At 45.5% G+C, this 26,432-nt stretch overlaps 11 protein-coding genes across 11 annotated transcripts; 5 read left to right on the top strand and 6 right to left on the bottom strand.

Moving 5' to 3' along the window:
• Positions 1 to 2,697: 2,697 nt before the first annotated feature.
• Positions 2,698 to 3,046, top strand: LACBIDRAFT_303531 (uncharacterized protein; the record flags this gene model as incomplete). Its single annotated transcript, XM_001884076.1, has 2 exons — positions 2,698 to 2,878; positions 2,934 to 3,046. The coding sequence occupies 2 exons, from the start codon at positions 2,698 to 2,700 to the stop codon at positions 3,044 to 3,046; spliced, it is 294 nt and encodes a 97-aa protein (XP_001884111.1).
• Positions 3,047 to 5,401: 2,355 nt separating this feature from the next.
• LACBIDRAFT_303532 (uncharacterized protein) lies at positions 5,402 to 5,852 on the bottom strand (the record flags this gene model as incomplete). Its single annotated transcript, XM_001884167.1, has 2 exons — positions 5,402 to 5,734; positions 5,823 to 5,852. The coding sequence occupies 2 exons, from the start codon at positions 5,850 to 5,852 to the stop codon at positions 5,402 to 5,404; spliced, it is 363 nt and encodes a 120-aa protein (XP_001884202.1).
• Positions 5,853 to 6,404: 552 nt separating this feature from the next.
• Positions 6,405 to 8,811, bottom strand: LACBIDRAFT_329936 (uncharacterized protein; the record flags this gene model as incomplete). Its single annotated transcript, XM_001884168.1, has 7 exons — positions 6,405 to 6,415; positions 6,747 to 6,852; positions 6,952 to 7,043; positions 7,153 to 7,369; positions 7,426 to 7,995; positions 8,060 to 8,170; positions 8,221 to 8,811. 7 exons carry the CDS (start codon positions 8,809 to 8,811, stop codon positions 6,405 to 6,407), a joined length of 1,698 nt encoding a protein of 565 aa, XP_001884203.1.
• Positions 8,812 to 9,359: 548 nt separating this feature from the next.
• LACBIDRAFT_303534 (uncharacterized protein) lies at positions 9,360 to 10,262 on the top strand (the record flags this gene model as incomplete). The annotated part of the gene is made up of 3 exons (XM_001884077.1): positions 9,360 to 9,454; positions 9,508 to 9,648; positions 9,704 to 10,262. The coding sequence occupies 3 exons, from the start codon at positions 9,360 to 9,362 to the stop codon at positions 10,260 to 10,262; spliced, it is 795 nt and encodes a 264-aa protein (XP_001884112.1).
• Positions 10,263 to 10,534: 272 nt separating this feature from the next.
• LACBIDRAFT_303535 (uncharacterized protein) lies at positions 10,535 to 11,087 on the bottom strand (the record flags this gene model as incomplete). The annotated part of the gene is made up of 4 exons (XM_001884169.1): positions 10,535 to 10,590; positions 10,647 to 10,766; positions 10,836 to 11,025; positions 11,076 to 11,087. The coding sequence occupies 4 exons, from the start codon at positions 11,085 to 11,087 to the stop codon at positions 10,535 to 10,537; spliced, it is 378 nt and encodes a 125-aa protein (XP_001884204.1).
• A 2,604-nt stretch (positions 11,088 to 13,691) lies between these two features.
• On the top strand, positions 13,692 to 16,389 carry LACBIDRAFT_303536 (uncharacterized protein; the record flags this gene model as incomplete). Its single annotated transcript, XM_001884078.1, has 11 exons — positions 13,692 to 13,853; positions 13,907 to 13,994; positions 14,059 to 14,368; positions 14,419 to 14,631; positions 14,690 to 14,754; positions 14,811 to 15,051; positions 15,101 to 15,296; positions 15,354 to 15,423; positions 15,485 to 15,601; positions 15,663 to 15,934; positions 15,997 to 16,389. The coding sequence occupies 11 exons, from the start codon at positions 13,692 to 13,694 to the stop codon at positions 16,387 to 16,389; spliced, it is 2,127 nt and encodes a 708-aa protein (XP_001884113.1).
• A 203-nt stretch (positions 16,390 to 16,592) lies between these two features.
• On the bottom strand, positions 16,593 to 18,299 carry LACBIDRAFT_303539 (uncharacterized protein). The gene is made up of 7 exons (XM_001884170.1): positions 18,262 to 18,299; positions 18,188 to 18,205; positions 17,910 to 18,120; positions 17,706 to 17,846; positions 17,466 to 17,646; positions 17,007 to 17,410; positions 16,593 to 16,950 (listed from the first exon to the last, which is right to left on the bottom strand). Exons 2-3 carry the CDS (start codon positions 18,201 to 18,203, stop codon positions 17,942 to 17,944), a joined length of 195 nt encoding a protein of 64 aa, XP_001884205.1. The 5' UTR covers positions 18,204 to 18,205; positions 18,262 to 18,299; the 3' UTR covers positions 16,593 to 16,950; positions 17,007 to 17,410; positions 17,466 to 17,646; positions 17,706 to 17,846; positions 17,910 to 17,941.
• Positions 18,300 to 18,502: 203 nt separating this feature from the next.
• Positions 18,503 to 19,206, top strand: LACBIDRAFT_146783 (uncharacterized protein; the record flags this gene model as incomplete). Its single annotated transcript, XM_001884079.1, has 2 exons — positions 18,503 to 18,597; positions 18,651 to 19,206. Coding segments are annotated over 2 exons (651 nt in total), but the record flags the coding sequence as incomplete, so codon positions are not given.
• A 1,017-nt stretch (positions 19,207 to 20,223) lies between these two features.
• On the bottom strand, positions 20,224 to 20,881 carry LACBIDRAFT_303541 (uncharacterized protein). The gene is made up of 4 exons (XM_001884171.1): positions 20,849 to 20,881; positions 20,609 to 20,798; positions 20,440 to 20,559; positions 20,224 to 20,376 (listed from the first exon to the last, which is right to left on the bottom strand). The coding sequence occupies exons 1-4, from the start codon at positions 20,858 to 20,860 to the stop codon at positions 20,321 to 20,323; spliced, it is 378 nt and encodes a 125-aa protein (XP_001884206.1). The 5' UTR covers positions 20,861 to 20,881; the 3' UTR covers positions 20,224 to 20,320.
• A 753-nt stretch (positions 20,882 to 21,634) lies between these two features.
• LACBIDRAFT_185515 (APC amino acid permease) lies at positions 21,635 to 23,673 on the top strand (the record flags this gene model as incomplete). The annotated part of the gene is made up of 10 exons (XM_001884080.1): positions 21,635 to 21,702; positions 21,752 to 21,940; positions 22,012 to 22,072; positions 22,135 to 22,285; positions 22,370 to 22,507; positions 22,562 to 22,679; positions 22,746 to 22,956; positions 23,020 to 23,376; positions 23,433 to 23,483; positions 23,557 to 23,673. The coding sequence occupies exons 2-10, from the start codon at positions 21,795 to 21,797 to the stop codon at positions 23,671 to 23,673; spliced, it is 1,350 nt and encodes a 449-aa protein (XP_001884115.1). The 5' UTR covers positions 21,635 to 21,702; positions 21,752 to 21,794.
• Positions 23,674 to 24,164: 491 nt separating this feature from the next.
• Positions 24,165 to 24,715, bottom strand: LACBIDRAFT_303543 (uncharacterized protein; the record flags this gene model as incomplete). Its single annotated transcript, XM_001884172.1, has 4 exons — positions 24,165 to 24,220; positions 24,284 to 24,403; positions 24,464 to 24,653; positions 24,704 to 24,715. 4 exons carry the CDS (start codon positions 24,713 to 24,715, stop codon positions 24,165 to 24,167), a joined length of 378 nt encoding a protein of 125 aa, XP_001884207.1.
• Between the last annotated feature and the right edge of the window lie 1,717 nt (positions 24,716 to 26,432).

A 26,432-nucleotide genomic window follows, 5' to 3' on the forward strand; every position in this document is an offset into this window, starting at 1 on the left:
CCATCATGCAGGCATTGAAGGGTCTTGGTCAGTCTTGTGGATTGGATGGCTCACCTGAGTCTGCTCTCTGGTGGATTGGCTCTCTGAAAAAGAATTACATCCTGATCTTTGATAATGCTGATGTTCTGTCACCTGCTGCACTGGAGGTGTATTTTCCACCTGGAATGAGTGGAAACATTCTGATAACTAGTCGTAACTCTGCCATGAGGACTCTGACTTCACCTCAGAATGCTCTTGAAGTGACTGAAATGGAAGAGAGGGATGCTATTGAACTACTTCTGAAAGCTAGTTGCTTGGAATCATCCACATCAGATGTTCAAATCCAAGCCTCTAAGATTGTAATAGAGCTCTTCTGCTTTCCTCTGCAATTGACCAAGCTGGTGCTTATATTGCTTCTGGGGCCACCACTATTGGAGACTACCTAGCAAAATATTCAGAGCACCAAAAAACATTATTATCTCATTCTGAATTTACTGGGGCTTCTAAGTATAACAAAACTGTCTATGAAACTTGGGAGCTATCATACAAAGAAATTCAACAAAGTGCTAAATCTGGTGATTCTTATAAGGCCAATGCAGCCAATAGTGCAATTGTACTTCTAGAATTATTTCCTTTCTTCCATCATGAGGGAATATCTGAGGAAATATTTTCTTATGCTGCCCTTTCAGAAGATGATGAAACTCCCATGTCAAATTTACCTCTTGCTAGTTCACTGTTGGACTGAAGACTACTTCCGCTTTGTGAGACAGGCACTTGGGATAATTTTATTTTTAGAGAGGGAATACGGACATTGCTGTCTTTCTCTTTAATTAAAAGGGGCCTGTCTGATAATACATATGCAATGCATCCACTGGTTCATACCTGGGGCAGGGACAGATTGACTTTGAGTGAGAGGAAAAAATGTTGCTCAATGGTGTATGTCATATTATCTTGTTCACTAAGCTGGAATGTAGACCAGCCATATGGATTCTGGAGGACCTTGGTAACACATGTGAGAGCAAATATGGAGTATTTCGATCAGAAGGCAATCAGAATATTATCAGTTACATGGATGATGCTTGTGCAAATTTTGGGATGCTGTTGAGAGAACAAGGATATTCAAAAGAAGCAGAAACCTTGGAGATCAAAGTTCTGGATACCAGGGCCAAAATGCTTGGAGTGGAACACCCAGATACAATCAATGCCATGGAAAGTCTTGCATTAACAAATGGAGATTTGGGAAAATGCAGAGAGGCAGAGAAACTAGGGATCCAAGTTCTGGATGCAAGGAAGAGAATTCTTGGAGTGGAACACCCACACACAATCAAAGCCATGGCAAATCTAGCACTAACATTTCTGAGCCTGGGAAAATACACAAAGGCAGAGAAACTGGAGATCCAAGTTCTGGATGCAAGGAAGAGAATCCTTGGAGTGGAACACCCACACACAATTGAAGCCATGGCAAATTTAGCATCTTCATATAGAAAGCTGGGAAGATACATGGAGGCAGAGAAACTGGAGATCCAAGTTCTGGATGCAAGAAAGAGAATTCTTGGAGTGGAACACCGACACACAATCACAGCCATGGCAAATCTAGCATGTTCATATGGAGCCCTGGGAAAACACACAGAGGCAGAGACACTGGAGATCCAAGTTCTGGATGCAAGAAAGAGAATTCTTGGAGTGGAACACCCACACACAATCACAGCCATGGCAAATCTAGCATGTTCATATGGAGCCCTGGGAAAACACACAGAGGCAGAGACACTGGAGATCCAAGTTTTGGATGCAAGAAAGAGAATTCTTGGAATGGAACACCCATCCACAATCAAAGCCATGGCAAATCTAGCAGTACATATCAAAACCTGGGAAAATACACAGAGGCAGAGACACTGGAGATCCAAGTTTTGGATGCAAGAAAGAGAATTCTTGGAATGGAACACCCATCCACAATCAAAGCCATGGCAAATCTAGCAGCAACATATCAAAACCTGGGAAAATACACAGATGCAGAGAAACTGGAGATCCAAGTTCTGGATGCAAGCAAGAGAATTCTTGGAGTGGAACACCCAGACACAATCCTTGCCATGGCAAATTTAGCATCTTCATATAGAAACATGGGAAGATTTACAGAGGCAGAGACACTGGAGATCCAAGTTCTGGATGCAAGGAAGAGAATTCTTGGAGTGGAACACCCAGACACAATCAGAGCCATGGCAAATCTAGCAGTGACATATCATCACCTGGGAAGACACACAGAGGGAGAGACACTGGAGATCCAAGTTCTGGATGCAAGGAAGAGAATTCTTGAAGTGGAACACCCAGACACAATCAGAGCCATGGCAAATCTAGCAGTGACATATCATCACCTGGGAAGACACACAGAGGGAGAGACACTGGAGATCCATGTTCTGGATGCAAGGAAGAGAATTCTTGAAGTGGAACACCCAGACACAATCAGAGCCATGGCAAATCTAGCAGTGACATATCATCACCTGGGAAGACACACAGAGGGAGAGACACTGGAGATCCATGTTCTGGATGCAAGGAAGAGAATTCTTGAAGTGGAACACCCAGACACAATCACAGCCATGGCAAATCTAGCAATAACATATCATCACGCTGGGAAAACACACAGAGGCAGAGACACTGGAGATCCAAGTTCTGGATGCAAGGAAGAGAATTCTTGGAGTGGAACACCCAGCCACAATTGAAGCTATGGAAAACTTAGAAACCACCCTGACAAGTCTGGGAAAGTGCAGAAAGGCAGAGAGGCTGGTCATCCAAGCTCAGGATGTTGAGAGCAGAGTTATTGGAGCAACATCCCACCATGCAAATGCCTCTATGACTAATGTCCAAGAAACTGAGGAGACTTCAACAATGAATTTTGACAAAAAAGGTGTGTACTGAAATTAATTATTCTTGTAAACTATCCCTCATATTTATCTGATTAGTGTCCTCTTTGTCCAATTTTGTAAAGAAATCTTCAAAAATTATGTCTAAAATAGCACGTTCATTTCATAAGAAGAAATCCCTCAATGCTGACTTAGGAGGAACTACCTCTTAACTCCCCTACCACAATGATTCCATGCTTAGTATTATTACATGTTGTACCAATGTCTTGATATGCTGTTCAGTATGTTGAATGGAATATTTTTGTGTAACTGTTTTGATTGATATTGCAAGTATCTTAAAGCTGTTTCATACTTTTCCTTTCTCGCATGTCATATATCTCTGTGCTTGCATTGAATCATTTCTCAAACCTTCAGTTGAGCTCCCAATTACCCTCCAATGCACTCATTGTGAGCTGTGATGAGGATGACAATGTCATAAAGGCAGGATTTGTCATCACCATAGGAAAAGCTGTCACCTTGCTTTATTTTCAAGGTTGGAACAAACATCTCACTCTTCTGCAAACATGGCACAAATAATAGGACATCATATTGGACCAAACACTCCACTCTTCTGCAAACATGGTCCAAACACCCTACCCCTGCCACTAGGAGTCAGCCAAAGGCTGGGAAACAAGCAGCTGGTGTTTGAAGGTTCAGTCCATAGGACTGAAAAAAACCATAGGACTGAACTGAACCATAGGACTGAACTGAACCGGACTATGGTCCAGTCTTTTTTCAGTTGCAGTTGCCCAAATTTGGGGTTATTCTGGTTGCCGGTTGCCTCATTTCAAAAATCTTTTAACACCTTGCAAAGACCAGTTTCAATCGGTTGCAACTGGTTAAATGGTCACATGCATTATGTACCCTTGTAACCACGTTTATTACCTTCATTTGGGTTTTTGGTTCATCAAAAACAGTTAAGAACTGAGAAAGATATAACCAAATCCATTTTGGCACAAATACCAGAATGACCTCACTCAAATTTTCATCATTTTGCTTGATTCAATTTTTGGATATTGAAACTATAAGGATGAAAATATGCTCACCATCTAGTCCCCTGTAGGCAACTCCTATGATGAGGGTGATGATAGTCGATCTCCCTCATATGGAGTCTGCTTTTAGTTGCACCCATCAAACTGTAGTAAAACAAACTAATCATGTGTGGTTCCCACGACTGTGTCAGTTTGCTAATTAGTGATGCTGCTGAGTATTTTTCAATGCAATATTGGGGAGATCAGACATGTTTTATGTCCCAAAACCCTGCAAAGGAACCCTTCAAATTCAACAGTCCTTTGGGATGGGATATGCCACAAAAATATTCAAGACAAGCTCCCTTTTGCCTTTTGGACCTCATGACTTTGCACTCAATAGCATCACATGATTTAGACAGTCAAGACACAATTGCCATCTCAGCGACAGGATCTGGTATCGACATGCTCGCAAAGGTTCAGGTTGCTCTTGGGAAAGATCCTTTCTATAAGGCTGGGTAAATCTGCAATCCAGCACCTGTGTGGTGGGTGTACCGGGATTTGCATTGGAGTAGTCCATAGATGGTAAAATGAGCAAGGAGGTTTTCAAATGACAATAGAGCAATATTGAATGTATATTGGGGGAGCTCGTTGCAGGACATGGCTGCAGATGCTATCAAACTGATGTGTTGTGTCCCATTTTTTAGCGGTCTCACATGACTCAAACATGGGAATAATGAGCATCAATTTTTTACTATGGTTTGATGAGTGCGATTGAATGCAGACTACTCACCATCTATCAATGTATGATATGCATCAAATAATTTACAGTTGCCACATTAAATTTTGCCCAAGTCTTGCGGAGATGTAATTCGGTTTCAGTTATAGCAACAGTTGAGTGCAAAAAGAATGAAGGTTGGTTCATTTTTCTGGTTCTTTCTAAGAATCTATTGTACCTCAAATGTATTTGTGTATTCTTTTATATTATGTAGTTGTGTTACACTTCCCTTGGCATGGACTAATTTCAGTGAAAGCTGGAGCCTTGTGAAGGTTTTTATTCTGGAGGCCATTTTTGGCATCTAAAAAAAAAATATGTGCTAACTGGAGAGGTAACCAGAACATACCTCTGGTCAACCTGAATGAGCCTATTAAAGAATTAGTTAGAAATACTGAGTGGTTATGCTTGTAGAGCCTCCAGAAAATGGTCATTTTGTGCTATTTTGGTCATTTTTGGCCTGTTTAGACAAAACAAGCCATTTTCCAAAGCCTCTACAGACCTAACCGCTCAGTATTTTTGACTAATTCTTTGATAGGCTCATTCAGGTTGACCAGAGGTATGTTCTGGCTACCTTTCCAGTTAGCGCTTTTTTTTTTTTCAGATGCCAAAAATGGCCTCCAGAATAAAAACCTGCTCAAGGCTCCAGCTTTCACTGAAATTAGTCCATACCAAGGGAAGTGTAACACAACTACATAATGTAAAAGAATACACAAATACATTTGAGGTACAATAGATTCTTAGAAAGAACCAGAAAAATGAATCAACCTTCATTCTTTTTGCACTCAACTGTATGTCAAACCTTCATTAAATCTCTTAAAAACTAGGGTATTCACATGCTTTACTATATTATATAACCCATTTATTTTTAAGAGTAATAATAGTTGAGATACAAATGGTTTATATTGGTACAATGAATTATATGCAAAAAAACCGGTCTGGATCGGTCTGAACTGGTTCCATGGACTGCAAAAGACTGGTCCTAGGTGGTTCAGTTCAATTCCCTCAATATCTGGGTCAGTCCTAGACCGGTTGCGGTCCACGGTCACACATTTTGGGGGCAAAAAACTGGACTGAACTGAACCTGTGAACAGTATGAGCAGCAGCCTCTTGACAAGCTATAATGTATATGTATTCAATCCATGAAGGAACAAAAAAATAATTTCAGTTAGTGCATTTTGTAAGTTTGTTGAACTTGGGTGAAGCCGAGGGTGTACTAAGAACCCTTACTAACATATTTAAAATACAGAAGTGAGGTGTTTGTTGACAAAGTCAACCTCTAGTCATCAATCCACCCCTCCCTCTGCCAAGCAAGGACAGGGGTTGTTGTTAGATGTCAAGCATACTTTTGCCAGAAAACTGGTTCTCAGTCATCAATTAAGTGAGAAGTTGGTGAAATGGAGGGCATAATTTCTGGAATTCCATATTTGCTCAACCATTTATTCAGACACCAGGGTTGTTTTTATTCAGATATTCTGCAATGTTTTTTTTAGATATTCCTTTCACACAATTGATGCTTCAGGAATTCTGCATTTTTCTGCAACATTTGTCCAGACACCAGGGTCATTTTCTTTGGATATTCCACACATCCCCAGAACATTTATTACATTTGCACATGTGAGTAAGATATTATATTTTGGATACTCAGCCCCTCAATTGATGCTCCAAAAATTCTCCATTTTCCCAGAACAATTATGTGAATGCCAGGGTTGTTTTTCCAGATATTCTGTATATCCCCAGGGACATGTATTACATCTGCACATGCAGGTGCTTTGGAATTCCCTAAATTCACAAAACCCCTGCAAAAAGAAAAATTCCACTCATTGGGCCAAACATATAGCCATTGTGAGTTGAGTATTGGGCCCAACTATGACCCTTAGGCTAATACAAGCCACATAGATCACCATAATTGAGCCCAACCAATCATCCATAATGTTTCACTTGGCTTGATCATTGGGCCCAACATTCAACCCTGAATGTCATTATGACATTGGTCCTACATATGGTGCCATAACATGTATGGGCATTGGGCCCATTTGTGTAGCGCTAGGAGCCATAGGACAAATGCCAATTTCTACTGTTATGGTTCAATCGCACACCTGCTGAATGCCCTGTACCCTCCATACTCACAAACTTGAAATCCTCTCAGCACTTCATGGTATGACAGAAGACACAATAGCATTACCACAGCACCGAGGACAGCGACAGTAATACAAAATACAACAATGAGAGCTAGCTACACAAAAATCAATTTTGTAGACTTGGGGTATATGTGACCTTATCCCATTACGGCCACGGGGAGACGAGAAGGATTGCCCCGCTACACAATACAAACCTCGACCATTGTAGTTGAGATAGGGTGTTGCGAGAAACCGAATGTAACTCTAAAGTTAATCAAATGCCCCATCAGTAACATCAAAGACGCCCCTATAGAGGAAACAAAAGTCAGCATCTTGTTTTTAGAGAACGTTGTTTGCTGGGTTTGAGAAAACCCACTTTGCAGGCGGCTTCCTAACTTCATACCTCACCCTCTCACCGAACTCGCCCTCCCTAATAATAGCAATTCTCCTCCACGCAAACCGCTTCTCGTAGAAATCGCAGTGGTCGAGCTCGCGAAGCTTTGGGCAAAGTTGGACAAGCTGCATGATAGCCGTATGCATCTTTTCCTTCTTTGAATCGACGGCGGTCCATAGCCCTCGACCGCGGAAGACTTCGAGGTTTGGGAAGAGAGATAGAATGGCGAACCATTCTTCCTGTTGTTATTATTTGATCAGATTCATGAGTACCGATGATTTTGAGGGTTACGTACGAGTTTCACATTGGCTGGGTGGATGGCATCTTTGGGGAGGTGGACGGCGGGTAAGGAAAGCCAAGTGATGTTGGGGAAGAACTCGGCGAGCTGGTGGATCGAGTGCAGATCCCCCAACATGTGCAATCTGAGTCTACGAAGACTCATCCGATCGAACGTCTTGAAGCTTGCCAGGGTCTGAGCGTCAACGGAACGCACGTCGAGACATTCCAATGGGCGGAGGACCGGGGGACCTGGCGTTGGCGTTGAAAGCGTTAGCTGTTGTGGTGAAACCTGATCATCCAGTTTGTCGACCTGTATAACATGATCTTGTGAAAGCTGATCGAGCGCGATGACCACCTGAAGGCTCGTCCTCAAGCGCTTCAAGATGGGCAAGCTACCAGGCGCGAGGTTGGGAATGCCGATCGGGAACCAAGTCAATTCCTCGATGGTCGGATGGTTCTCCAGGAACCGTGCACGTGACTCGTCAATTGAAGACGTAGCGCCAGATTGGAGCGACAGTTTCAGCTTCTTGAGGCAGGGAAACTTGCATTTCGCGAGGTTATGAAATTCGAGAGGGATTTCCAAGTACTAAGAGGTAGAGAAGAGATAAGATTAGATAGGGAAAACAAGGTTGTCATGTTGTTGAACGCACCTCAAGCCCTGGCGATAGCTCAAACATGTGGCTAACGTGTGCAGCGTTTCCCGGCTTTACCCAGGCATCCCCGAGTAGGCACAAGGCAGTCAGGTTGGATATATCCCATAGCTACGAGCGTTGTCAGTCATATCACCACAAAATAAGGACAGCAAGCTTACCGGATATGACATGCTGTTGGGGTCGATGTTGGAACTTTTAACGTGATTGGCGAAGCGCCCCGAAAGCCCAAGGTGCTTCAGCGTCGGCTTGTGACGAACGATATCGAGAATCGCATCCTCGTGGGCAGAATCAACCGTTGGCTTGCTCCGCTGCTGCGGGCCCGTCGTATTCCAACACCAACTGAACACCCGTAAGTCGGTCATATGACTCAGTGCCTCGCAAATATTCCGCACACGATCCGCCTCTGGATACTGGGACAGATCCAGTTGAGGATCGACGAGAGTGGTGGGCAGACGATCAGGCGCCGTGTAGTTGTGTCGTTCGCACATATGCACTTCACGGATATTGCGGGAGATATCAGCTCGTCTTGCGAGGTGAGCCCATAGTTGGAAGCCGACGTTTCGGACACGGATGATTCGATATTGGGTATGCCGTGGTATGACGATGTTGGCACAAGCATGTGAGGCCAAAGCGAAGTTGATAAGGTCCTCGTGGAGATCGAGCTCTGATGCAATCTCATCGAGGATCTCATCTGGGAGACGGAGGAGTGGGGGTCGGGCTCTGCTCTGCCTTAGAGCGAATTGTGGCATGGAGTGTAGAGTAGGTTGAGGACAAGCAGTGCATACGAGGTGACAAGGGTGGGCGTCTATAGGGCGGAGTTCTACAACAACCACGATTGCCGAGATTCATCTTTTCGGAAGATTGTTGTAAACCAGTTGTAAACTCATTGTATTTCCTCATCCTTGTACTCGATTTTGTCCATAATTCAATACACGTTTGAATCCTTGTACTCCGTCTGTCAAATTTTCTTCAAGTAAGCTGTATTCGAGAAGCAACGACGTTGCTTATCTGTGATTACAAATCGACTACAAATCATTTGTAACAACAAGCAGACTTCAAATCAACTTCAAATCTTGCTTCCATCATGTCGAGGACGCTGACGATGATACCCTCTGCAATACAGCTCGGTCTGACTCTCCAGTCATGCCACCCAAATCTCCTCTTTTCTGGATCATCACCCTAGTCCTCGTATATATAACCGTCGCCATATTTTTCAGCGTCATTCCCAACTTGTCTACACTACTCAGACTCTCTAAAGCCAACCTTCGTGAAGAAACTATCTACCATTACGACCAACATGAGTTCTTTGAAATTCATCCCCAGGAAGAGCGAAGAACGAGGCAATGCCGACCATGGCTGGCTCAAAGCGTTCCACACCTTCTCGGCCGGAAGGCACGCATCCCCTTCTGTTATTGTCAAGTTAGAATTCTGACTCATTACTTCAGTTATCAAGACCCCAAGCACGAACTCTTCGGACCTTTGCGCATAATTAACGAAGACCGCGTCGCACCCCGAACAGGGTTCGGAACCCACTCACATCGCGAGTTCGAAATATTCTCATACATCGTCTCCGGCGAAGTCGAGCAGTACGTAGTTTTTTTTACAGCTACCTCATCCCCCTATCTAACCTACCCACTTCAGCAAAGACTCCATGGGCAACACCGAGATCCTCAAACGCGGCGACATCCAGCTGACCTCCGCCGGCACTGGCATTTCCCACTCTGAAAAAGCGCACGGAGGTGACGAAGTGCACCTCCTGCAGATCTGGTCTCTCCCGACCACAGCGCGTCTTCAGCCCAAGTACTTCACTCGGCACTTCACCGACGAGGAAAAGACGGACAAGTGGGCCAAGGTCGTAGCGCCAGTGTGGGCAGACGGTATCAAGGATAGGAGGGATGGCGAGGGCCCGGCCCCGGTACAGAGCGCGTTGACACTTTATGCGTCGATCCTTGGGACGGGCAAGGCGCTGAGCAGGCCTTTGGAGGGGAAGAAGGCGTATGTGCAGGTTATCCAGACGAGTGGGTATAACCCGCAACAGGCAACCGGCGCTACTGTGAAGTTTAGCACTAAGGGCGGGGATGAGGTGGAGTTGAGAGAGGGGGATGGGGCTTATGTGGATGTGAAGAAGGAGGGTGCTATCTTGGAGGTGGAGAATGTGGGCGACCGAGCTGCTGAGATTTTGGTCTTTGATTTAGAGTGATTGCTCGGTCTTTTGCTGTTGTGTCTGTTACTCATAAACGTGTTTCAATAATTTGAATAATTCAATTTCCGGGTTTGATGACTGCTGCATCGCTGGGAGAGGATGTCTCGCATACCACCATTTGTCTATTTCCATTCAAGTGCGTTTGAATGCAGTATTACTAGCTCACAACCAAGCCTCATGGCGATAGGAATCATATTTCAGACGTACACCAAGTTCATGACTAGCAGTTAACACAGCAAGACAGAAAGAGAAAACATGAGCTTGGCCGTTCAAACAAGATGTTTCTTCAGGTCACTCCCAAATCCAAGTTGAGTAATGTAAAATCCTGTCCAGTGAGAAATGTTAGTAATCTGCAACACCAAGCCTACGCAGAAAACGTGCCTTTTCCCGAGGTCGGGGAAGACAAGGTGATGGTTGTACCTTTATCAACGCGGACAGCGTCGCCAGGCTGCAAGACTGAGATATCTCCAGCCTTGGCAACATCTTCCACGGATATCTCACCTACGGATGAGTTGCGGCTATCGTCAGTCCAACTTTTCTTGTTACATAAATGTTATGGCACGCACGCACCCTCTGTGACGATGATATATCCGCTGCATGGTGCCTTGCCGGCCGTTGCTCCACCGTCGTGCTTGGTGACGGACACTATGCCGATAGTCAAAGGGGGTCCACCGTCTTCATTGCCATATATATCACGCTGGTGCACGCCATTTTTTACATGTTGGAGCGTAGAAACGTCCAGAGATGATTTTTTGTACACCTGTTAGAGAGCGTCAGAGATGCGTTGAACATAAGAATCATAGTACCAACGGAGACGGGCATTGCAACGAGTGTTCAGAGGGTTAACTTTTTGATGAACGAACGGTTTGTCTCAGAGGTCTTTATGCATTTGGATACAGGATTGAGTGTGTGTTCTTTAGACAGACATGTGAACGTCGCGGCCCCAGAATGTGGAGTATAGGTGGAATAACGGGATGAAATGGGCTAGCTTCTATGTGGCGATCATTGAATGGGGTATTGGGATGCCAAAGTGTTAGGAGAGGATCGTCTGGTGACTGGTACAGATTGAAACAGATAACGTCCAGCTGCACTGAAAATCCTCTTTCAGCATCCCATGACCGTATCTTTCGGGATAGTCGACATTTCCCAGGCTCGGGTAAAACACCGTTGCCACTCCCGTGCGTATCTTGCAATGAGGCTGCTGGGCAAGGACATGAGAGGAGGTCAACGACGTCATGAAAAGCCTAATTGACGAGTAACATAAACGACCTCAGTTCCGAAAGCGACAATGCAAGTCAGACGAGAAGACGGATGGCATCCTGAGTCGTATCACTGCCACTTGGCCCAGGATAATGCAAGAAGGGTTGATGACATGCGTTGGAAGTGATGTAGAGTTGACCTGCATATTAAAACGACCGAGATGAAAGTTGCGCAATCAGGTCCGAGTCGGTACCGAGTCCTTCAAACGGGAGGTTGAACGTGAAGGTACCGTCGCTATCCCATGAATCCAACCTGGAGGCCAGTAGGTGGATGGATGAAAGCACCTCGTCATTTTGGTTGCGTGTGAAATTTACATTCCTGGTTCCCGGATCGACTGCGAGGGCGCAAATGTAATTGCCTTAAGGACCTGAGAGAGGTAGTTCCGTCATTTGTAGTCTTTTTGTTTGATGCAGGATATTGACCTATAGACAAAAAAAAACCTGAGCGGGTTGACGATGAAGGTTCGTTACGGTTGTTTCTTACAGTTGCTTTCCGTGTACAGGAATTTGAAGTTGATTTTCAGATGAGAGGAAAAGCCGATGACGTCCGTGGTTTACCAAAGGACCGCCACAAGCAATAATGCCCTGGGCATCGGGGAAGTACCCACTACTAAGATGGTCAATTACATACGTTAAAGACGAAGCAGGATTGACCTAATGATCGAGATGAGAGTTGCGCTATCAGGTCGGAACTGGTAACGAATTCTCCAAACGGGAGGTTGAACGTGGGGTGGACGAAAGAGCCTCGTCATTTTGGTACGCGTAAGATATACATTCCTGATTCCCGGATCGACTGCGAAGGCGCCCATAGTGCAACTGCCAGTGAAGCAATGGGGCCAGAAGGGTTAGTTGCGTCATTTGAGCCTTTGTTCAATGTGACAAACTTTACTTATGGTTGAAAAAAAAACCTGAGCGTGTTGAAAATGAAGTTTAGTTCAAGCGGTTTTGTGTCTTACAGAAACAATTCAAGCCGACATTGACAAGACAAGCTTCTTTCTCGCCGTTGCCCCCTTTTCTGGAATTGTCAATACGGACGTTTGAGACGATGCAGGAATGACCTACATATGAAAACGACCGAGATGAGTTGCGCTAACATCGGAATCGGTACCGAATTCTCTAGATTGAAGGTTGGATGTACAGGACCGTTGCTACCCTATTGAATCCGCCCACCGTGGTCGCGGAGGCGTGGGTGGGGATGAATGAAGCGCCTCGCGTATGATATTCAGATTGCTGGTTTCTGAGATTGTGTTCTGGGTGCCAGTGCAGTGGGACGTGAGTCCTTCTGCACAGGTGATGCATCGATGAACATCAGCTATGACGAAACGTTACCCAAAGTTCACGCAACCGAAAAGGCGTTGGACATATGTAACGTCTGCAGGAAGATGATTTGTCAATGCCTGTAAGCTGGATTTCCGATTGACGTCAAATCTCGAGGTCTCTAGATGGTGTACTGTGAAGTTGGCGAAGGGAAGGATAAGGGTCCAGTACTCGGAGTGGTGATATGCACGTGTTGATATTGTGGAAAAACATAGAAATGTGATCGTCGTTGTTAAATAGCACTCAAGTTGTCTCTAGTGCAGCTGGCAACGCCGTTGACGAAGACCTGACTTTTGCACGTTGTCGGCTGCTGCACAATCACCAGATTGTGGAAGCGAAACGTGTATTTAGACCAGCTGGTTCACAGAATTGCGGTAGGTCAAGCTCTCAAGTGTGGCTAAGCAAAACTACGTACCAGGGATGCTCTGGAGATGAAAAAAGATGGACAAAGCCAGTAGACACTATCTAATCAATCTGAAATCATAGCGGTCCGAGTCCCGACTCGGACCATGATGTCTCAAGATAATGCGGAATTAGAGGGACATTGGACGCATGAGTACTTTGAAGCCTAATCTGACATGAGAAGAACAAGCGCGATACGCCTTTCCAAGGAATCTTTGCCTCACGCTTTCCCACTCTCATGGGAAACGCCTCTCTGCATTTGGATCTCAGGGGGATTCTACGGACACGAGACCAACACGCCCGTATAGCCTCCCTCATGTGCACCCTTTATGATCTGTCAACATGTCTAATATGGCGCCCTCATTCTTTGCTTCCTCTCCTGACAAGTTCACCAACTTTGCTGTGACAATTTTCAAGCCTACGTCTACGACATTTATCGCAACTTGCAATGCCCACGAAGCCGCCCTTAATGCTCTCGGCCAGAATTTATCTTCTGCGATTTGTGGTTCCATTATGCATAGCCTCACTGTTACTCCTCTTCTCCGGCCCATTTGTTTGGGCTTACAGACAGGCGCCAATTAGACCTCAGCATTGGTTTGCGCTGGGTGTGGTCAGTTTTATTTTAGTTCACCATTTTCTCTTGTAAGTTTTGAATCAATTCAGTTGGCTATCCTCATTTTTTGTAGGACACTCAACCTGGACCCAGTTTATGGACTTTTTGACCTGCCACTTCTGCTGCTTGAAGTAGCAGGTACGTTATCATCTCATTGATCACTACAAATGAGCAGTAACCCTCACTTGACTTATGATATTAGGTATTGGATATTATATTCCATTCATCATCAAATCCATGCCTACAGTGGAAGGGCTTACTCTCACACAGAGAGACTTGACATCAAGTCCTATATGGCATTATGGGCAGCGACCACCAGTCAAAAATTGCTTAGTCATTTACTGTGCTCTTGCAATCTTTCTCCTCCTTGAAGCACTTCTTCGAATGGGATCTTTGATCCTTTATCTCTCTCAACACCATGTTTTATTGCAGCATCGAGCTCTCACTTCAGAAGACAGTCTTAAACCCTACCAAATTATGTTTGGTAGATCTACATCTATCACATTTTTAAAGTGAGTGAGCTTCTAAAGACGTTAGAAATTTTCTTATTTGATTATTCTAGTGGAACCACTATGCCAAATATGTCCACCAAATATTATATGACATCGACTCAAATGAAATTTGCAGTTTCTGGAAGAAATTTTCTTCTACGAGTTGTCCTCCTTTCATCTTTGGCATGCATGGGATTGCTCCCTTCTGTATGGCAACACTTGAACCCACCAGATTTTGTTTGGTTTTCAATGCTTGTGTTTATTATACTGCATCATCTGGTCAGGTATAGTTGTCAATATAATTTTCAGGTTGTTCTGTCAGACTAATTCCAGAACTTTTAGCTGCCTTAATTTGGAGTTTGAATATGGCTTTGCCGATCTTCCTGCCCTGTTCTTTGAAATCACAAGTATGTTTAACTTTTTTATACCTCAACTTACTTGAATATGGCTGTAGATATTGCAGCTTACATGACAGAACTAGGGTCAATCAATCCATGGTCATACACATCAGTGACCCTGTATACTATTCTAGCCTGGGTCATCTTCATCAGCCTGTTGCTTGAAGTGCTCATTTGGGTAGGATGTGTGGCTCTCTACATCACTCAACATGTTTGGAGCTCAACAACTCCAAACTTTTTGGGACAAGAAGTTTCTAAACCTTACAATGTCTTGTTTGGCCATGCAGTATGGAGGAAACATTTCAGGTTAGTGATGTCTAAAGAGTATTTAAAAATCTAGTCTAACAATTTATAGTGGAGAGACCAATACACTCCTATTATCAAGAGGATTATTTGCAACCATCTTGATTCTTACACTTCTCTCCTCCTTGGTCATCAATGTTTTTCTAGGTCCCATTCAAGAAACTCGCATTACACCAACAAAAGATTTCCGTTCACTTGAACTACCTTGGCTTTTGGTAGGTGACACATTGGCATGGAATGTGATCCTGGTATGCATCATTCTGTTCAAATGTCTCTTAGACATATCTGAAAGAGATATTGTTTAGGCCACTCCAACATATATCATAGAAGATGTTTCAAGTATAGCCAATGTAATACCATTGTGGAGTGGTGTGGGTCAGTTTGATCCATCCACACATCTTGAAGTATCACTTCTGATATCATTGACAATTTGAAGATCTTCAAAGCAATTCACCATGCCTTCATAATCCACTGGCAACATACCTCTTACCCAATAGACCTTTTATTCAAATCGACACATTCCACTGTTATTCACAGCTAATCTCAGTGCCAGGCAGGCTCATATTTTTTTTCCCAATGTGCACATGTAACAGGGCTTTTATTTTTTCATGCAGACATGGGATTGCCTCTCTTCATGTCAAGTTTACCAAACCTTCTCATAACCGTCAACTTTACCAGCATGGGCCATCCAGTTGGCACAATAAGCAACGCATTTAAAAACTCTGTGCAGATCATGATTGGTCTCACCAATGATACTCAGACTGTGGTTGACAGAACAGTCAGCACCACAATACTTCCGGGGGTCAACCTGGTTGGTGTTGTCACCTGGGACTTGCGTCAGCTGTTAAAAAGTCCTCGCCTGTCTGCCTTTGCAAGTCTGTTTGATGTGAGTATCATGCTGGAGTTAAATTTCCATTTATTATTGACCACAGCTTTGTTCTTTCACAGTCTTATGAAACTATTTTGCTATCACGGATGCTCAGTGTATATCCTGATCCTTTAGCACCAGAAATTCCTCTCATTCAGCAGAGTCCCAATATCTCCACCTTCCGTGTGTTCATGTCATATGATTTCTCAGAAACAAGGATGTTGCAGGATTATAGAAGCAGGTCCGTTCTACAAGGCTTTGCCCAAGTTGGAGGTTTATGGACCTTCCTAACGGGTGTTTTTGCGGCAATATTTGGAAGTACCATCCTCCAAATTGTGTTTGGTAGCATTTCCGGATTCCTTCTTTTTTTTCCCATCTTTTCTGAGACTCTCTTTAGGAATCAAACCAATTTCATTCCTTGGACTAGCCCACTCTATGCAGCAGAAGAAAATACGGAAGGCCTGCCACAATGAATATCCGAAAATTAGGGAGCAGATCCAACAACCCACTAGTGAACGGGGCTTGCTTTCATTTATTTGCGATCAACTCGTTGACCTCAGTTTCCTTGACAATGAAGTTGACGAGGCAAACAGTAGTTCCTTTGTCTATCAAGAAGTTGACGAGATGGAATTGTCGCAATTGTAGGGATATGTTGGACTTGGGCCTGGTGCACAGTGGCAAATATGTTTTTCTATTGAGTCTTGTTACCATTACTTGTACACGTATGGATCTTTTCCTCCTTCCAATCCCACTCCACATGTTTTGTTATTCCCTCCATGCCGCCAAAATCGTACCGAATTCTACAAGCATGGGGTGAAACGTTGAGGTACCGCAGAGGCCAGTGGATGATCATAAAAGCGCCTCGTCCATTCCTGGCTTTCGAGATTGCATTTTTTGGGAGACAATGCGACGTGAGTGCTTTGGCCTGGGGCCGAGATGGTAGCCTGTGCAGGTAATTGAGTAAGGGATTATTGCAACGTTGCCCGAGGTTGACGTATTAAAAGACGCTGGAGTGCTTTTGAACCTACGTATGTCTGCAGGAAAATGATTTGTCATTGCGTGTAAACCGGATTTCAGATTGACGTCAAACCTCAAGGCCTCCAAATGGTGTCCCTATGAGAATGTGAAGTTGGCGATAAGCGACTCATCACAAACATAAGTTACGGGTCGAGTGGCAATATGCACGTGCGGACAAATATAGGAATGTGGCAAAGAGTCCGTCGTTGAATGGACGAAGGACCAGAGGAGAAAGGTCAGTTGCGTCATTTGTAGCCTTTTTTTTGATGCGGGAACTTGACCTATAGATGTCCAAAAAAAACTGAGCGCGTTGACGAAAAGGCTTGAGGCTAGTTGCGTCGTTTCTTACAGTGGCTTTCTGTGTGCAGGAAGGCGCCGATGACGTCGGTAGACATGCGGGGTGGTGGCTTGTATATCCGCTATTGCAAAAATATCCCGGGACGAGCAGACGGACATCTTGAGTCATATTCATTGGCACTTGATGCAATTAGGGTAAGTGGAATACATTTATGATGATGTAGGATTGATCTACATATGAAAATGACCGAGATGAGAGTTGCGTTCTCAGGTCGGAATCGGTACCGAATCATCCAAATGGGAGGTTGAACGTTAGAATCGATTGCGATGGCGATAATGCAACCGCCGGAGGAGCAATGACGCCGGAAGAATTAGTTGCGTCATTTGTAGTCTTTGTTCGATGAAGAAAATTTGACCTATAGACGAAAAAACCTGAGCGTGTTCACGATGAAAATTAGTTGCGGTCGTTGCTTACAGCGTACAGGAAGCTGACTTTCAAATGAGGGAAAGAGCCGATGACGTTTGTAGTTTTACCAAAGGACCGCGGCAATTGCAAGAATTTTCCGGGAATCAGAGGAGCAGACGGACATCCTGAGTCGTATCACTGCCACTTGGCCTGAGATGACGCAAGAAGGGTTAGTTATGTACATGCCTTTAAGATGATGCAAGATTGACCTACATATGAAGATGACCGAGATGAAAGTTGCGCTATCAGGTCGGAATGGGTACCGAATCCTCCAAATGGGAGGTTGTATGTTGAGGGACCGTTGCTATCGGTGGATGCGGATGGATGATCATGAAAGCGCCTGATCCATTCCTGGTTTCTGAGACTGTGTCTTTGGGGAGCCAGTGGGACGAGGAGTACTGAAATCTGAAGCCGAGATCATAGGCTGCACAGGTAGTTGAACATCAGATATTGCTGCAGAACGTTGCCCGAGATTGACGTAACCGGAATACTTTTGAACATATGCATATCTGCAGGAAGATGATTTGTCAATGCCTGTAAGCCGGATCCCAGATTGACGTCAAACCTCAGGCCTCCAGATGGTTGTGAAGTTGGCGAAGGGCAAAGATAAGGGTCGAGTGGCGATATACACGTGTTGTTATTGTGGAACAAACATAGAAAATGTCACCGTGGCCTTGGTTCTTCATCTCTATCGATAACCGACGCGACTTTTTCTCCTTTCCTCACCAAAACATGTTTCCCTTTACATTTAAACTATCCGTTCCAGGCCTATCTAATCCATTCTCCGTTCCACCTGTCACTCCTCCAACGAAGACCGCGTCGCACCACAAACAGGGTTCGGAACCCACTCACACCGCGAATTCGACATATTCTCATACATTGTCTCCGGCGAAGTCGAACAGTACGTAGTTTTCTCCATCTACCCCGCCACCCTATCTAATCCAATGACCTCAGCAAAGACTCCATGGGCAACACCGAGATCCTCAAACGCGGAGACATCCAACTGACCTCCGCCGGCACTGGCATATCCCACTCTGAAAAAGCGCACGGAGACGACGAAGTGCACCTCCTGCAGATTTGGTCTTTCCCGACCACAGCGCGTCTTCAGCCCAAGTACTTCACGCGTCACTTCACCGACGAGGAGAAGACGGACAAGTGGGCCAAAGTCGTAGCACTCGTGTGGGCGGATGGCGTCAGGGATACGAGGGAGGGCGAGGGTCCGGCCCCTGTTCACAGCCCGTTAACCCTTTATGCGTCGATCCTTGGGACGGGCAAGGCGCTGAGCAAGCCTTTGCAGGGGAAGAAGGCCTATGTGCAGGTTATTCAGACGAGTGGGTATAACGCGCAACAGGCGACCGGCGCTACTGTGAAGCTTACCACCAAGGGCGGGGATGAGGTGGAGTTGAGAGAGGGGGATGGGGCTTATGTGGATGTGAAGAAGGAGAGTGCCATCTTGGAGGTGGAGAATGTGGGCGACCGAGCTGCTGAGCTTTTGGTATCTGATTTAGAGTATTCTTTTGAAAGCTCAGTCTTTTGTTGTTGTGCGTGTTACCCATATATGTGTTGTTGAAATAATTTATTTGCCAGGTTTGATAACCCCTTCATTGTAGTGTGGTTTCCGTCTGGTTACCTTCGACCATGATGCCTTCCACCCTCTGATTTCAAAACTGTGCTTTCGGCTCTTACTCTTAACGTCGTTCGCGAACTGGCACAACATGCTCAACCCGAGTAAGTCAGCACGGCATGACCTCCGTATTCCAGGATCAATTTTCACAAGATTGGACACCCGCATACTGCAGTCTCTAACCTTTTGTCGCGAGATGTACCCGTGGAACTTACTACTCATTCATTCCCAGCTTTCTCTTGGAAAAACACTCTTTTACTTGCAGAAGCACTTAACGGTGCACCATTGTCAGAATCACCGTCATCGTCACCATCCGTTGGTGACATATGGGATTCCGTTTCAACAATGTGTCCTTCGCCCCGATGTCTACCGGATTATCTTGAAGTTCGAAAAAACGACATGCTTTTTCGAAGTTCTGAGCACGGCACTTTTGGACGATGCCGCGTTTCTGTAAGTAGAGACTGTATGTCGAATATCTTATGCCTTTTATTCTTTCTTTTTTTCAAGATAACGTTCCAAATTTGTGACTGAGGGAAGAATCTTCTATCATTAATGAGATCCCCTGTTTTGAAGCTGATGCTTGTCTCACATGTCAAGACGGGCTCTCATCTGCTGCCAGAAATCGAAACCGACTCTGCTGTTCTGGCATCTTCTGAAATGGCGACCAATTAATTTCCTTTTTATTCAGCCCTGCAAAAGTACGTCAACCATCTGCCATACACAAATCGTTGCATTATTCCCGAAGAACTGTCCAGCACAATCAGCCAAGGCGCCCGTGCAAAACTTAGAAACCACGAAGGAGTATCGAGGTATTTACATTTCACTTGGAAGAAATACCACAACGTTTTCAGATTTGCGGACATTCACGCGCTATAAAATGCTGTGGCTAGCTCATAACCAAGCTTCATGGCGATAGGAATCATATTTCAAGTGCATATGAAGTTCATGGCTAGCGAATAGCACACAGAATCACAGAAAGAGAAAACATGAGCTGGGCCGTTTAAACAGTATTCTTCTTCTGGTCACTCCCGAATTGATATTGGCCAACGTAAAATGCTGTCCAGTTGAAATGTTAGCAATCTGAACACCAAGCATATGAAGTAATAAATCCCAACGTGCCTTTTCCCGAAGTTGGGGAGGACCAGGTGATAGTCGTGCCTTTGTCGACGCGTATAACGTCGCCAGGCTCCAAGACTGAGATGTCTCCAGGTTTGGCAGCATCTTCAACGGATATCTCACCTACAGATATTGTCAATCCAACTTCTCCCTTGCATGCAGTATCACGCACCCTCCGTGACAATGATATGTGAGAGACATGGTGTCTTGAAAGTCGTCCCTCCACTGTCGTGCTTGGTAACTGTCATTATACCGGAAGTTAAAGGGAGTCCGTCGTCTTCATTGCCAAATATGTCACGGTGGTGCACGCCATGCTTTACATGTTGGAGAGCAGAAACGTTCGCGGATGCTTTTTTGGACACCTGCACAAGAGCTTCAGAATTGTGTTGAACATGGGAATTGTTGTACCAACGGAGATGGGCATTGCAAAGACAGTTCAGAGCAGGGGTTTTCTGATGAATGTCTTGTCACAAAGGTCTTTATTCATTCGCTTAGCGTTCTTTTGGCAGACATGTGCAAGACGTCTCGACCCCAAAATCGGTTGGGTATAGGTAATTCGGACCGACCTTTTCAATTATTTGTAACATCTGACCTTGATGGGAAAACTATCATGGGAACATAGATTGGGCAACTGTAATTCACGGCGTCGTTTTTAGAAGATCTCCAGAGGCCGTGTGACTGTGCAAGACCTGCATTAGCTGGGGCATCCCCAGAACGAGGCCTCAGAGACGCCAGATCTATTATTAGACCCGGCTGTTCAAGTTATCGGCGACTAGAAATGATCCCATCAGAGTTATCGATATGTGGCATCTGAATACGATTAAACCTTGATTAGACCTGCTGAGTAGGGGACGCCTCGCAGGTCGGATTCCTCTTTAACTCAGTGAGCAATCTAAGGCCTACATCACGACCATCGTCTTCCCCTCGTAAAAATGATACCTCAGAATAACTTGGACGACTCTGAAAAGGCGGAAACTGTCGTCGACTTTGATGAGCAACAGATGGTCTGTTTCCGTTTTTGAGTTCCCCGTCCCTCCCTTGGCGGCGGGCTCCACAATCCTCCCACTGCTTGATGTTCATGTACTAAGTTATCTAACTTACCTCCACGCAAAGAAACGCCTCGGATACAACCAGGTGCGCAGAGCGCGAATAGCCTCCACCCTCCCAGCGCCCGGCTGATATTTGGTAGCAATTCCTCCGATCATTAGGCATCTTGGAAAGTTTTATTTCAAGTTTTTGCGTCACCAATTATCTTTCCAGCGTTCGGTGAGCACTTAATCCATGACTGTTTGCGGGAAACTATGAGCTTTTATAGGCTGCTCTTCTTTCTTGGCCTCCTCGCTGGTGGGCCACTCGCAATGTGGACATCTTTCCTTGTTTCAAGTGTCTTTATGTCGATCACTGCTGCTGTCCTAGCAGAGATATGCTCTGCGCTCCCTGTTAGCGGCAGCATATATATCTGGGCTGCCCAAGCGGCCGGTAGGAAGTATGGGCGATTCATTGGGTAAGCACCGGATGCAAAACGCATCGTCATAGTATTTTGCGCGGTCCATGCCGATTACTTTTTCCATGAAGATTTATCGCTGCATGGTGGATCGCGACTTCTTGGATGACATCTACTAGCACCATTTGTCAGGTATGTACCTCATACTGGTGGGCTACAACTAAAAGATCAAGTTACTAATCCATACGCGACAGGTTTCAGCAAACTACATTCTCTCCCTTGCTACTGTGTACGACCTCAACTTTCCTGGAGGCATTTCAAACGACAATATCAAGTGGCGGGTAGTAGTATGGATAGTATCAGAATCACTCCTTCTGTTATCGGTGCTTCCGAACTATCTTCACTGTGCGTGTTGTGTTTCTTGCATCCACTCTCCAAGTTTTCTCACCAGAGAACTGCATTGCTAAAATATGATTAATCTGTTTACAGCCCGATGGTACCCTATTCTGTTCCGTGGCGCCATGATAATCATGTTTTTAGACTTCATGCTGTGTCTAATCTGGCTGCCAGTTGGAGTGAGCAAAACGTATGGGTTCAGAAGTGTGCACGACGCATTTCTCGCCACAAGTATGTCCAAATTTGACATGCGTTGAGCTGGGTACTTAATATATCACGGAACAGACAATGGGACGGGTGCACTGCCCGCATGGAATTGGATCCTATCGTACTTCTTCGCTGCATCTGCATGCATGGGCTTTGACGCGACTGGGCACGTTGCAGAGGAAACAAAGAATGCGAAGTACGTTAAACTTGATAAATTTGGCTTCGATCACATTTTTATCACCCTGTGTGTCCTCCCCATTAGTGTCGTCACTGCCCGTAACTTGTTCAGGAGCTGTGTTGCAACTTCCGTAGGTGGATTCGTCACATTGATTCTCTTCCTCTTTTGCACTCCAAACCTCGAGAAGCTCTTCTCTTTGCACGCACCACAGCCGTTTGTGCTCATTTATGCTTTGGCACTTGGACGAGCTGGCTGTACGTTCATGACATGCATTGCGACCCTAGCGGCGCTCTTCGTAAGTTCTTGCCATTGTCGGCCACCTATTGTTTGCAAACCTGACACGACGGCATTGTCACAGGGTGGCACCTTAATCGTTCTAGCCACCTCGCGTCTTATTTTTGCCATCGCGCGAGACGGCGCATTGCCCCTGTCGGCATGGATTTCGACGCTCACGCCAGACGGCCGCCCGAAAAACGCAGTGACATTCGTCTTTGTGTTCTCCTCCGTGATGCTGTGCATGATCATCCCCAGTTCGTCCGCATTTACATCACTCATGAGCGCTGGGGCGATCCCGCTTGCTGCATGCTACGGGCTCATCGGGCTCCTGCGTCTAACCGTGACGCCGGACGCATTCCGGAGCTCCAGGTTTTCCCTTGGGCGCTTCAGGAAGTTATTCTACCTGACTGCAGCGCTTTTCAATGCGCTTGCCCTCGCGGTTCGTGCATCCGGGATTCTAATTCAACATGACTAACACGTACGCCCTTTGCCCAGGTTTTTATCTCGCCCTTCACATTTCCTGTTACTCCGAGCTCAGTCAACGTTGTAAGTTGTCGGGCAATCATTGTTGTCGCGTTTCTAATGGTCTTTATTTTTATTTTTTGCACTCGTGTGCTAGGGTGGCGTTGTATTCGCTGCAGTCACACTTATGGGGTTGGCCAGTTATTGGTTCATTCCAGAGACAAAGTGGCTAAGCTCAGAGCGGCTGCAGGTGATGCGTAACGGCGCTGACTAACCCTTACGAGACACATCGGCAGAATGGGGCGATGACAAGGTGCTGTATAATAACAAAAGGTTAGGATTCAAATATTTGATCGTGACATGAGGGGATGGTTCCCTGCGACAGTGGGATGGAGATGTTTTACGGTAGGGATAACAGTGAGCTTCTATGTGGGGTTTATTTACAGGGTTTCTGGAAAACCTTGGGATTTTCTACAATAGTTGCAAAACTTCTAATGTTCAGCAGGCAATAAATGGAGGAGTCATCCAGTAAACAATTATGTACCGTAAGACACAAGCTTTGAATCCTCAATGGCAAGCAGTGCGTTACTTGAAGTTGACCCCCCGAGATTAGGATCCCACCATTAGTCTATTTTTGTTCAAGTGCGTTTAAATGCGCTCACAACCAAGCCTCATGGCGACAGGAATCATATTTCAGGCGTACATCAAGTTCATGGCTAGCAGATAGCACAGCAAGACAGAAAGAGAAAACATGAGCTGGGCCGTTTAAACCAGATACTTCTTCTGGTCCATCCCGTATTCATATTGGCCAACGTAAATCGCTGTCCAGTTAAAAAGTTAGCAACTTGAACACCAAGCTTACGCAGTAATAAATCCCAACGTACCTTTTCCCGAAGTTCGGGAGGACCAGGTGATAGTTGTACCTTTGTCGATGCGGATAACGTTGCCAGGCTCCAAGATTGAGATGTCTCCAGGTTTGGCAGCATCTTCCAAGGATAGCTCACCTACGGATGAGTGCGGCTATTGTCAGTCCAACTTCTCCCTTAAATGCAGTACCAACGCACCCTCGGTGACAATGACATATCCGGTACATGGTGACTTGGCACTCGTTCCTCCACTATCGTGCTTGGTGATTGCCATGATGCCGCAAGTCAAAGGGGGTCCGCCATCTTCATTGCCAAATATATCGCGGTTATGCGCACCATTCGCTACATATTGGAGAGCAGAAGCGTCCGCAAATGGTTTCTTGCACACCTGCCAAAGAGCGTCAGAGATGCGTTGAACATAAGAATCGTAGTACCAACGGAGACGGGCATTGCAACGACAGTTCAAAGCAGGGATCTCCTGATGAACGGCTTGTCACAGAGGATTATATGCATTCGGGTTTAAAATTGGGGATGCGTTCTTTTGGCAGACGTGTGGACGTTGCGACCCCACAATGTGGGGTATAGGTGGTACAACGGGATGAAAATGGGCTAGCTTCTATGTGGCGGTTGTTTAACGGGGCATTGGGATGCCAAAGCGTTGGGAGAGGATCGTCTGGTGACTGGTACAGATTAAAACAAATAACGTCCAGCTGCGCTGAAAATTCTAATTCAGCATCCCATGACCGTATCTTTCGGGTATGTGTCTAATAGACTCTTCCCAGGCACGGGTAAAACGCCCGTTGCCAATCCCGTGCGTATCTTGCAATGAGGCTGCGGGGCGAGGACATGAGAGGTGATTGGTCAACGACGTCATGAAAAGCCTAATTGACGAGTAAAATTACCAGGCTAAACGACCTCAAATCCGGATCGTCTGCGAGGGCGATAATGCAAGTAAGTCGAGAAGACGGACGTCTTGAGTTGTACCACTGCCACTTGGCCTACGATGATGCAAGAAGGGTAAGTTACATACCTTTGAGACGATGCAGGATTGACCTACATATCGAAGCGACCTAGATAAGAGTTGCGCTATCAGGTCGGGACTGGTACCAAACTCTCCAAACGAGAGGTTGAACGCCAAGGTACCGCTGCTACCCTATTAGTCCAGCCTGGATGCCCGAAGTGGATGGAGACAGTGAATGAATACGCCTATCATTTTGGTGCGTGTGATACCTACATATCCAGTTGTTCGACTGCGAGGGCGATAATGCAACTTGCCTGGAGGGGCGGAGGGGCAATGACGCCGGAAGGGGGAGTTGCGTCATTTTTAGTCATTTTTGTTTGATGCGGGGGATTAACCTATAGACGAAAAAAAAAAATGAGCGTGTTGACGACGAAGTTTAGTTGCATCGTTTCTTACAGCTTTCTGTGTACAGGAAGCTGACTTGCAGATGAGAGGAAGAGCCGATGACGTTTGTAGTTCACCAACGGAATGTGAGGTAGTGGCGTGCATTTCCGCAACTGCAAAGGTTATCTTGAGTCATATTCACTGCCACTTGACCTAACTGAAGATGATGCAAAGGGTTAGTTACATAGATTGGAGACGATGTAGGATTGACCTACATAGTGAAACGACCGGATGAAAGTTGCGCTATCAAGCCGGAAGTCGGTACCAAATTCTCCAAACGGGAGGTTGAACGTGAAGGTACCATGAACCCAGCCTGGAGGCCAGTGGATGGAAGCGCTTCGTCATCTTGGCCCGTGATATTTACATTCCTGGTTCCCGGATTGACTGCGAGGGCGGTGATGCAACTGCCTGAAGGGCCGGAGCCGGAAGGGACAGATGCGTCATTGGTACCCTTTTTGTTTGATGAGGGAACTTGACCTATAGACGAAAAAAAAAAAACTGAGCGCGTTGATGAAGATTGATTCTTACAGCTTTTCTGTGTACAGGAAGTTGACTTTCAGGAGAGAGAAAGAGCCAATGACGTTCGTAGTTCACCAACGGAATGTGAGGTAGTGGCGTGTATTTTCGAAATTGCAAAGGAACCTCTTGAGTCATATTCGGCCTAAGATGATGCAAGAAGGGTAAGTTACATACTCTTGAGACGATGCGGAATTGACCTACATATGAAAATGACCGAGATGAGGTTGGAATCGGTACCGGAAT

The sequence above is a fragment of the Laccaria bicolor genome, genomic scaffold, assembly GCF_000143565.1.
Source record: "Laccaria bicolor S238N-H82 LACBIscaffold_24 genomic scaffold, whole genome shotgun sequence".
Lineage (NCBI taxonomy): Eukaryota > Fungi > Basidiomycota > Agaricomycetes > Agaricales > Hydnangiaceae > Laccaria > Laccaria bicolor.

What these genes read in the sequence shown, in the direction of transcription:
- LACBIDRAFT_303541 (XM_001884171.1), bottom strand. An exon ending in ACATATCATTGTCACGGAGG is followed by an intron (nt 20,560 to 20,608) that starts GTGCGTGATACT and finishes CAATATCTGTAG; the next exon opens with GTGAGATATCCGTTGAAGAT. An exon ending in CTCCCCAACTTCGGGAAAAG is followed by an intron (nt 20,377 to 20,439) that starts GCACGTTGGGAT and finishes TCAACTGGACAG; the next exon opens with CATTTTACGTTGGCCAATAT.